Below are 11,606 nucleotides of genomic sequence, written 5' to 3'. Positions count from 1 at the left end.
CCATCACTACCTCTATGGTAGACCATTCTATTTAGTAACAGATCACAAGCCCCTGACGTCACTGTTTCATCCATCTAAACCAGTTCCTCAGCGGACAGCTCAGAGACTACAACGTTGGGCTCTTTTGTTATCACAATACCAGTATGAGATACTGTATCGCCCTACAGCTCAGCATGCAAACGCTGACGCGCTTTCTAGATTGCCGATTGCTGCGGATGATGTCTTCGATTCCTCTGAAGACTCTTGCCATCAGATTGACGCCGATGAGCATCAATCCCTCCGGGATTTTCCGATTGATTATCGTCAGGTGGCACGTCAGACAGCTACGGATCCTCATCTGAGTTTACTATTACGTTTTGTTCAACGTGGTTGCCCGTCCAAGGCAAAGGACATATCGGATCCTGTGGTTCGTCGCTATTATCCGCAACGTCATCTGTTGTCTGTTTCGCACGGAGTTTTGCTGTTACGCACCGAGAATGACCAGCTTCGTGTAGTGGTTTCCCAAGTGCTCCAATCCAAGGTCCTCGACTTGTTGCATCAAGGTCATTGGAGAGTGGTCCGCACCAAGCAGCTTGCCCGCCGTCATTGTACATGGATCGGCATTGATAAGCAGATTACGCAGATGTCTACAGATTGTTCGACGTGTGCCGAATACCAAGCTGCTCCGCCTCAACGCTATTTTGAGTGGGCACGCCCTGCCCTGGCAGCGAGTACGTATTGATTTCGCTGGTCCATATTGGCATTCTCGTTGGCTCATCGTGATAGATGCATTTAGTAATTTTCCGTTTGTTGTGCCCAAGCAGTCTACAACGTCTGCACAAACTATACAGGCGTTGACTTCAATTTTTTGTATTGAGGGTCTCCAGAAGTTTTAGTGTCTGACAATGGTCCACAATTTACCTCTGCTGAATTTGAAAGTTTTTGTTCTGCCAATGGCATTCGCCATGTTCATACTCCGCCGTTCCACCGCCTTCGTGCTACGCACTCTCGTCAGCAGGCCCTCATCACGTTCCTGTCGTCGTACCGGACCACGCCACGCGACGGCCCTTCGCCTGCGGAGCTTCTCCACGGCCGTCGTCATCGCACCCTACTACGGTTGTTGCACCCCCCGCATCGACCCGCCGCTTCTGAGCATCGCACGCGTTTTCAGCACAACGACGCCGTTTTTTTCAGAGTTTATCACGGTCGCCGTCGTTCGGAACGTGGTACCGTGATAAGTGTCCAGGGTCGCGGTTTTTATACTGTTCAAGGTGCTACTGGGGTGCACAGGAGGCATCAGAACCAGTTGCGCCGCGCTGGCCGCCCGGATTCTGCCGCTCGTTCTTTGTCCACAGATTTGGTCCGCGGCGGGTTCCAGCCGCGTCTTCCGACTTCGCTGCCGCCCCCAGGGCAGCAGCAGCAGCCGTCGCCGCTACCACGCCGACAGCCCGTCCCGTTGATGCCTCCCGCGCAGCTTCATCCGGGAGCGCCCCAGGTGATCGCTCCGGCGCCTGCGGTCCCTCTTCAGTCGCCACCGCCTTCGGAGCTGATGGACGTCGACCCCTCAGCCGGGCCGCCTTCCCAAGCGGTGGCTGTGCAGCCTGTCCTGCAGCCGCTTTCCTTAGGCACCCCCAAGGAGTCTGACCCCGCAGCGCCTTGTCCGGCGCCCACTCAGCAGCCGTCGACGCAGCGTCAGGAGACGCTGCCTCTCTTCGTGGGTCCCGATGCCCCGTCGCGTCCAGTACCAGAAGCTGCGCCCGTGGTCACAGGCATGCACCCTGACCTCGGTCTTCAGTCGGTGTTTCCCGAGGCCCCGCGCAGCCAATGCTGGGGTGCGGACCGGGGACTGCCGCCGACAACAGTCTCCGCCCCGGTCTCTTCTGCTACGCCTGCGGCCAGACCCCTCCCCCGCCGTCGACGCTCGCCACGTCATTATTCAACGACGGTGCGGCGATTTGGGGGGGGAGGAGTGTTATGTCCTAGCCAGTAATGCCACCCGAGCCCGCTGCCAAAAGGTTGGCAGCATCAAAGTCCGGACGCCGTCCGCATAAGCAGCGCCAGCGAGACAGGAAATCGCCGCAAGTCTGCGCGCGCCACCGCTGGCTTCTGGGTTCTTAAGCGCTGGAGTCGCGAGCGCTAGGACAGTTCTGTATTCGCCGCTCAGTTGTATACTCGCCACCGAATTGTGTACTTGCTAGTGAGTTGTTGTTTGTCGTCAGCCGACGCTGACCTAGCCGCTCCGACTCGAACTAGCCAGATTTCTGTAGACACAGAGTTCACTACTGTGTCTCTGTATCTTCGTTAATAAAGATAAGTACCGACTTTTATTTAATCAGAGTGTTTGGGTTTTCATCTTTCTGTTCACTGTTCCAGCGGACCGGTCGGCCCGCTGTTAAAAGTGTGGCGGTGACTTCGTAAGCCGTTTCTACAGCGAATTGCTTGTCGCTACGAACGCCGCCACAAAATAAAATATAGACCTTCTTAAGTAATATATACTGAAACATTTACTTTTGAAATATGACCGAGATCACATAACTGACAGAGGTCTGAAACACAACCGTTAGAATGGCAATGACATGTGATCGTGTATTTTATCTCGCCGCTTCTGCGCTTCGTCCTGTACTAACGTTTTCTGAGTGCGAGAATGTTAATTAAATTTAGCTCCGAGAATATAAACTGTCAATAACTTAAAAGCAAACCACAACTGCATGAATTTTCGTAACAATAAAACTGAATCTGATGCAACATTGTTGATTTGAAATTGGCTCGGATAATAAAACAAAATTTTATCAATTCGAAATTAATGCACCCTGTGTCTAATGAATGCTATCCCTGAAGCAATAAATCAGAGCGATGGTAACGCTCTTCACACTGTTCTCTGTTAGTATTTTAAATTCTATCTTTCTCGAGAAAAATAGTTAATCAAAACCGACATTGATCTGAGAACTGGTGTCGACTTGGGGCAAGAAACAGTATGACACTAACTTTAAAACTTGTATTTAGACTCTTTGAAAATTAATAATGCTCAGCCAACATATTCAATATGCTGATTATAAATTGACAATTAGCTTTACAAAATAACTGGATGTGATTGCTATACATCCACTCAATCATCACTTATGAATACGCGTATTGAATTAGTAACAAAACAGATTTCCTTACCTTAATTACTTCGAACTTCTGTTGAGATTCCTTTTACAGTTAGCAAACATCACAGTATCTTGCAAATAAAAATAATCGTTACTCCCCGCAGCGAGTAAGTATATATCCAGCACTCAACAGATACAACACGTTTTTACACTTGAGAGTCCTCCATACATCACCCGTTATAAAATCACTGTAATCCATTACCCATAACACCTTGAATCAGCGATCTCTGTGGAGAAGCGACGCCACTACACAATAGATACTGCATTTGACCATCTCTCGTTCAGTATAATATTTTCTTACAGAGCTTGAATTAATTTACCCGGATATATGCCTTTGAGTACCACTAAAGTAGAAATACGGATAGCAGTTTTTTTGGGTTTCTTCCCACCAGCGTTGCATTTACACCAAAGGTCTTAATTACTTACGGAATAAAATCTAATCTGTTTCCTTCTATAGTTTCTGCTTTTTACTACTCCTTCTAATACCATGGAAGTTATTACATGGTATCAGTACAGGTGTACCATCGACCTGTCCTATCTTCTACTTATTATTCACATATTCCTTTTCTCTAGAGAACCTGCATTTTTATCAGTTCCCATCATTTAAAGCATCATTACGTAACACTACATCACAGGCGCTGCCACTCTTGTTTTCAAATTTTCTCAGGAACTTTGTTTCAGTTCTGTACAGTGCGGTGTAGAGGACGAATATTCTCAGAAATTTGCTCCTCAGACGAAGACTTATGCTTAATAATAGTACTCTCCATTTTTGTGAAGGATGTCTCGCTTCCATACATGGCTACACTCCATACAAATACTTTCAGAAACGACTTCCTGACACTTAAATCTATACTCGATGTTAACAAATTCCTCTTCTTCAGAAACGCTTTCCTTGCCGTTGCCAGTCTACATTTTATATCGTCTCTACTTCGACCATCATCAGTTATTTTGCTCCACAAACAGCAAAACTCGTCTGCTACTTTAAGTGTGTCATTCCCTTATGTAATTCCTTCAGCATCACCTGATTTAATTCGACTACATTCCATTATCCTAGTTTTGCTTTTGTTGATGTTCATCTTATATCCTCCTTTCAAGACACTGTCCATTCCGTTCAACTGCTCTTCCAAGTCCTTTGCTGTCTCCGATAGAATTACAATGTCATCGGCGAACCTCAAAGTTTATATTTCTTCTCCCTGGATTTTAATACCCACTCCGAATTTTTCTTTTGTTTCCTTTACTGCTTGCTCAATATACAGATTGAATAACATCGGGGAGAGGCTACAACCCTGTCTCACTCCCTTCCCAACCACTGCTTCCCTTTCACGCCCCTCGACTCTTATGACTGCCATCTTGTTTCTGTACAAATTGTTAATAGCCTTTCGTCCTCTGTATTTGACTACTGCCATCTTCAGAATTTGAAACAGAATATTCTAGTCAACATTGTCAAAAGCTTTCTCTATTTCTACAAATGCTAGAAACGTAGGTTTGCCTTTTCTTAATCTAATTTCTAAGATGTTTTTAGGGTCAGTATTGCCTCACGTGTTCCACCATTTCTACGGAATCCAAACTGTTCTTCCCGAAGGTCGGCTTCTACTAGTTATTCCCTTCATCTGTAAAGAAATCGTGTTAGTGTTTTGCAGTAGTGACTTATTATGCTGATAGTCCGGTAAGATTCACAGCTGGCAACACCTGCATTCTTTGGCACTGGAATTATTATGTTCTTCTTGAAGTCTGAATGTATTCCGCCTGTCTCATACATCTTGCTCACCAGATGGTAGAGTTTTGTCAGGACTGGCTCTCCCAAGGCCGTCAGTAGCTCTAATGGAATGTTGTCTACTCCCAGGGCCTTGTTTCGACTCTGGGCTTCAGTGCTTTCTGAAATTCTTCACGTGGTATCCTATCTCTCTTCTTATCTTTATCTATGTTCTCTTCCATTTCCATAATATTACCCTTGTATGCACCCTCTATAAAAATTTTCCGCCTCTTTTTTCCAAAAGTCTCATTAATTTTCCTGTAGGTAGGATCTATCTCACATTTAGTGATATATGCTTCTACACCCTTAAACCTGTCTTCTAGCCAGCCCTGCTTCCTGTCGATCACATTTTTGAGACGTTTGTATTCCTTTTTGCCTGCTTCATTTACTTGGCGGGGAGGCTTTTGTGCCTCAGCAATAAGGATAGCCGTACCATAGGTGCAACCACAACGGAGGCAAGACAAACATGTGATTCCTGAAGAGGGGCAGCAGCCTCTTCAATAGTTGCAGGGGCAACAGTCTTGATGATTGACTGATCTGCAACAGTAAGGTCCGTGGTTCATGGGGGAGGTCCATTCTGATATCTAATAAAAGAATTAACGCCTGTAATTAATAACATCAATAATAATAGGATTTAGCCCTCTATATATTTATTAATTCCTTCTATATCGTGGTGGTTGTTTTTCATGTAATTATCCTTAGTTTGATACACGTTGAGATAGGCTGTGTCAGTGTGCCTCGGGCCTGTGACTTGTGAGGAACAAACCACCTGAAAGTTGATGCCCACCTTTCAGAGATAAGTGCGAGGGGATGAGAAGTGTTGACCGCTCAGAGAAGGTAGCGGCCAGCGAGACAGTTACTGTCAGTGCTGGCGTCCAGGAGTCGCGTTCCTGCAATTTTTCGCATTATTAGCTCTCCGTGACATGGGGTCCAGGCCTGCATTCACAGAACCCGTACAGCATGCTGTGACACAGACCTGCACTCATGGAAAGTTTCAGTTTTTGCTAGCAGGTTCGTTCATTCAAATCAAACCTCAAACGAACCTTGTTTTGCAACGAAGAGTTACCTTTCCAGAACGCTTGGCAGGGGTAGTCAGTGACAGATTGATATCGGCGTTCCATGAGAAGCGCCAGACTTGCATTGTGGATGAGGATTCTTTCCTCTATGTAATGCAGTGAGCTGACATCCACAGGGTGAATTACCTCCGGTCGAAAAAGTTACAAGTGTGGTCCTTATTGGCTACTTCAAAAAAAAGGAAAGAAAAATGGCAGAGCAGGAAAAGTCAGATCGCCAATTGCCGAGGAATAAGTACGTGGATTCAAATGGCTCTGAGCACTATGGGACTTAACATCTGAGGTCATCAGTTCCCTAGAACTTAGAACTACTTAAACCAAACTGAAGTAAGGACATCACACTCATCCACGCCCGAGGCAGGATTCGAACCTGCGACCGTAGACGTATGTGGAGTTCAACATACAGGCTGAAGTAACAAACTTAGATGAGTACTTTAAACATAGCTGCGCTACAGCAACGGTTCCACGTAAATCAGACTAAGAGCAGCCGACCAGTTGCAAAGGATAAAGTAATCTTTACCTAGGTTTCAATAGATATAAATCTATCTTCTTCAGAAGACGGCCTGGGGACAATGAACATCGTAATATATATTAAGGTATGAAACATGAGTCAAGAATGAAGTTTAACATATATTAGGAAAATATTGTATTAGAAGATGTGAGAAATATTCTTGGTACTTACAGTATTATAACAACATGAAGTGATATGTCCTTATCGTTTAGGCAAACATCTGCATAGTTACATTAATCATATAAAATATAGCCCTGAAAACAGGGTTTTGTCAGACAAATAAAATAGGTACATAGAAGTTGCAGAGCGCCTAAGCGACTGAGTAAAATCGGCCAGCGTAGTAGCACAGCGGCCAGGGCAGGTGGCGCTCATGTCGCGAACTATGTGCCGATAGGCGTACTGAAGTAACATTTGAAACATCAATATTAAATGCGTTCTTAAATAGAGTGATAATAAATAAAATGGCAAGCATTTAACACTCCGGTTATGACATTGTGGGAGGTATAGGAACAATAACGTAGATACATACATCAAAAAGACAGGTGGCGCTTCCGCCGTGAGTTACATGCAGTGGTCTATATAGCCAAAATATAAAAGTTATATTACCATATTAGTGAAGCCCATAGAACGTACATAAGTCAAAACATCATGAACAATCAGTAATGGCTTTTAAGAAAATTACGAGACCTGGTCTACAATCCAGTTACTACGTAATATAGAATAAGAGAAAATTACATGAGGGCCGCTGTAGTGGCAGCCATACATTGTGAGAAGAACACATTATATAAACGGTAGTAAACTGAAAGATTTGAAAGTGCATTATAGCTTCCTGAGGAAATAGACTACTGAGGTTACTAGCATTAATGTTATATATTAAACAGTACGGGTTTAAAGCCTTCGAAAAATTGTTTACAGGCAAGGTTCAACTGATCATTCAGTATATTGCCGTCTTTGAGCTCTAGATGTTTATTTTTAAACATGAACCATGAACCATGGACCTTGCCGTTGGTGGGGAGGCTTGCGGGTCTCAGCGATACAGATGGCCGTACCCTAGGTGCAACCACAACGGAGGGGTATCTGTTGAGAGGCCAGACAAACGTGTGGTTCCTGAAGAGGGGCAGCAGCCTTTTCAGTAGTTGCAGGGGCAACAGTATGGATGATTGACTGATCTGGCCTTGTAACACTAATCAAAACGGCCTTGCTGTGCTGGTACTGCGAACGGCTGAAAGCAAGGGGAAACTACAGCCGTAATTTTTCCCGAGGGCATGCAGATTTACTATACGGTTAAGTGACGATGGCGTCCTCTTGGGTAAAATATTCCGAAGGTAAAATAGTCCCCCATTGGGATCTCCGGGCTCGGAATACTCAACAGGATGCAGTTATCAGGAGAAAGAAAACTGGCGTTCTACGGATCGGAGCGTGGAGTGTCAGAGAACCCTTAATCGGGCAGGTAGGTTAGAAAATTTAAAAAGGGAAATGGATAGGTTAAAGTTAGATATAGTGGGAATTAGTGAAGATCGGTGGCAGGAGGAACAAGACTTTTGGTCAGGCGAATACAGAGTTATAAACACAAAATCAAATAGGGGTAATGTAGGAGTAGGTTTAATAACGAATAAAAAATAGGAGTACGGGTAAGCTACTACAAACAGCATAGTGAACGCATTATTGTGGCCAGGATAGACACGAAGCCCACGCCTACTACAGTAGTACAAGTTTATATGCCAACTAGCTCTGCAGATGACGAAGAAATTGAAGAAATTTATGATGAGATAAAAGAAATTATTCAGATAGTGAAGGGAGACGAAAATTTAATAGTGACTGGAATCCGGCAGTAGGAAAAGGGAGAAGGAAACGTAGTAGGCGAATATGGATTGGGGGTAAGAAATGAAAGAGGAAGCCGCCTGGTAGAATTCTGCACAACTTAATCATAGCTAACACTTGGTTCAAGAGTCATAAAAGAAGATTATATACATGGAAGAAGCCTGGAGATACTGACAGGTTTCAGATAGATTATATAATGGTAAGACAGAGATTTAGGAACCAGGTTTTAAATTGTAAGACAATTCCAGGGGCAGATGTGGACCCTGACCACAATCTATTGGTTATGAACTGTAGATTAAAACTGAAGAAACTGCAAAAAGGTGTGCATTTAAGGAGATGGGACTTGGATAAAGTGACTAAACCAGAGGTTGTACAGAGTTTGAGGGTGAGCATTAGGGAACAATTGACAGGAATGGGGGAAAGAAATAAAGTGGAAGAAGAATGGGTAGCTTTGAGGGATGAAGTAGTGATGGCAGCAGGGGATCAAGTAGGTAAAAAGACGATGGCTAGTAGAAATCCTTGGGTAACAGAAGAAATATTGAATTTAACTGACGAAAGGAGAAAATGTAAAAATGCAGTAAATGAAGCAGGCAAAAAGGATTACAAACGTCTCAAAAATGAGATCGACAGGAAGTGCAAAATGGCTAAGCAGGGATGGCTAGAGGACAATCTTAAGGATGTAGAGGCTTATCTGACTAGGGGTAAGATAGATACCGCCTACAGGAAAATTAAAGAGATCTTTGGAGAAAAGAGAACCACTTGTATGAAAATCAAGAGCTCAGATGGAAACATAGTTCTAAACAAAGAAGGCAAAGCAGACAGGTTGGAGGAGTATATAGAGGGCCTATACAAGGGCGATGTACTTGAGGACAATATTGTGGAAATGGAAGAGGATGTAAATGAAGATGAAATGGGATATATTATAACTACTGACAGCCTTGGGAGAGCCAGCCCTGACAAAACTCTACCATCTGGTGAGCAAAATGTATAAGACAGGCGAAATACCCTCAGACTTCAAGAAGAATATAATAATTCCAATCCCAAAGAAAGCAGGTGTTGTCAAATGTGAAAATTACCGAACTATCAGTTTAATAAGTCAAGGCTACGAATGGAAAAACTAGTAGAAGCCGATCTCGGGGAAGATGAGTTTGGATTTCGTAGAAATATTGGAACACGTGAGGCAATACTGACCCTACGACTTATCTTAGAAGATAGATTAAGGAAAGACTTAGCGAAAGCTTTTGACAATGTTGACTGGAAAACTCTCATTCAAATTCTGGAGGTGGCAGGGGTAAAATACAGGGAGCGAAAGGCTATTTACAATTTGTACAGAAACCAGATGGCAGTTATAAGAGTCGAGGGACATGAAAGGGAAGCAGTGGTTGGGAAGGGAGTGAGACAGGGTTGTAGTCTCTCCTTACTGTTATTCAATTTGTATATTGAGCAAGAAGTGAAGGAAACATAAGAAAAATTCTGAGTAGGTATTAAAATCCATGGAGAAGAAATAAAAACTTTGAGGTTCGCCGATGACATTGTAATTCTCTCAGAGACAGCAAAGGCCTTGGAAGAGCAGTTGAACGGCATGGATAGTGTCTTGAAAGGAGGATATGAGATGAACATCAACGAAAGCTAAACGAGCATAATGGAATGTAGTCGAATTAAGTCGGGTGATGCTGAGGGAATTAGAGTACAATTTTTAAAGTAGGAAATGAGATACTTAAAGTAGTAAAGGAGTTTTGGTATTTGGCGAGAAAAATAACTGATGATGGTCGAAGTAGAGAGGATATAAAATATAGACTGGCAATGGCAAGGAAAGCGTTTCTGAAGAAGAGAAATTTGTTAACATCGAATATAGCTTTAAGTGTGAGGAAGTCGTTTCTGAAAGTAGTTGTGTGGCGTGTAGCCATGTATGGAAGTGAAACATGGATGATAAATAGACAAAAATAGAAAAGAAGCTTTCGAAATGTGGTGCTACAGAAGAATGCTTAAGGTTAGATGGGTATATCACATAACTAACGAGGAGGTATTGGAGAGGATTGGGGTGAGGAGAAGTTTGTGGCACAACTTGACTAGACGAAGGACTCTTTTGGTAGGACGTGCTCTGAGACATCAAGGGATCACCAATTTAGTATCGGAGGGCAGCGTGGAGGGTAAAAATTGTAGAGGGAGACCAAGAGATGAATACACTGTGCAGGTTAAGAGGAATGGAGGTTTCAGTAGATACTTGGAGATGAAGCAGCTAGCACAGGATAGAGTAGCATGGAGAGCTGCATCAAACCAGTCTCAGAACTGAAGACCACAACAACAACAACTGCTTTCGCTACGGTCCTCTCAACTGAGTGCTGAATATTCTGAGAAACTGGAGCCTGGTCGAAGAGGGTGTGAGAATTACGTGCATTATTACGTGGATTGTTAGCATTTCCTACATACCGCGATTCTAGCACTTTTCTGTAGTGAGTGAAGGCTCATTCATGACTCGGTGGCGATGTTGTTTGCATGTATTGTGATTTATTCCTCTGGTGAATTACCACAATCACTTATTGACCACGATTTAAGTCCATGTAATTCCTGTACTGTTTACCACTTCTTCCTTTAATCTAAACCATCCAATTGTTGCTGGGGCAGTCAAGTGTTGGGTTAGTACTACCCTATGTCAAAAAGAGTTATTTTGTTCTCTGCACTTTTCGTAGGTGAACAGTTCCTGTAATTATATGTTATTCATATACGACAGCAGAGAACTTTCTGATAAACAGAGATTAATGTTGACCACTGACGAAATATATCTCGGGTGAACAGCCTGATATGAGTGTGCATAGGACACAGCGTACCTGATGATGGAAACGTGGTCGATTGCCGAAATACTGTGTCCTATGCACACTCATACCAGGCTGTTCACCCGACATTTATTTCGTCATAAAATACGGCTGTAGAAATTGAAGAATCACAATGTGGACCACTGTTGCATTTTATAATTAGGATATCATCGTGGTAGTTATCTTTTGTGAGTGAATACACTCATATCTCATGTTTACTGGGGGCCACCTCTGTCCTATCACTTACCCCGGCGCGGCACTCCTTTTGATAAATTTGTAAGATCCCACGGCTCGCCATCTGACTAACAGTTACTGCAAGTGTTGCGGGTCTTTCTGACATCCACAGGGGTATGTCGAAAGTACAGCTGAATCCTGACAGTACCAGCTATTGGACTGACTGAACATTTCTGTGACATTTTCACGCTTACTAAATAAACCTGTAATGTAACTCGTTGCTTTTCTTAGAATATCGTTTCCTCCATCAGTCCTGTCTACTATGGATCCAAA

General features: G+C 43.6%; 1 protein-coding gene across 1 annotated transcript; it reads right to left on the bottom strand.

Annotated features, from left to right (window-relative positions):
* Nucleotides 1-1,253: 1,253 nt before the first annotated feature.
* LOC124568125 (testis-specific gene A8 protein-like) lies at nt 1,254-11,397 on the bottom strand. The gene is made up of 2 exons (XM_047131049.1): nt 11,347-11,397; nt 1,254-1,730 (listed from the first exon to the last, which is right to left on the bottom strand). The coding sequence occupies exons 1-2, from the start codon at nt 11,395-11,397 to the stop codon at nt 1,254-1,256; spliced, it is 528 nt and encodes a 175-aa protein (XP_046987005.1).
* Nucleotides 11,398-11,606: the final 209 nt, after the last annotated feature.

The sequence above is a fragment of the Schistocerca americana genome, chromosome 1, assembly GCF_021461395.2.
Source record: "Schistocerca americana isolate TAMUIC-IGC-003095 chromosome 1, iqSchAmer2.1, whole genome shotgun sequence".
Lineage (NCBI taxonomy): Eukaryota > Metazoa > Arthropoda > Insecta > Orthoptera > Acrididae > Schistocerca > Schistocerca americana.
The sequence above is the reverse complement of the archived record's forward strand: the minus strand, read 5'-3'. Positions and strand labels throughout refer to the sequence as shown.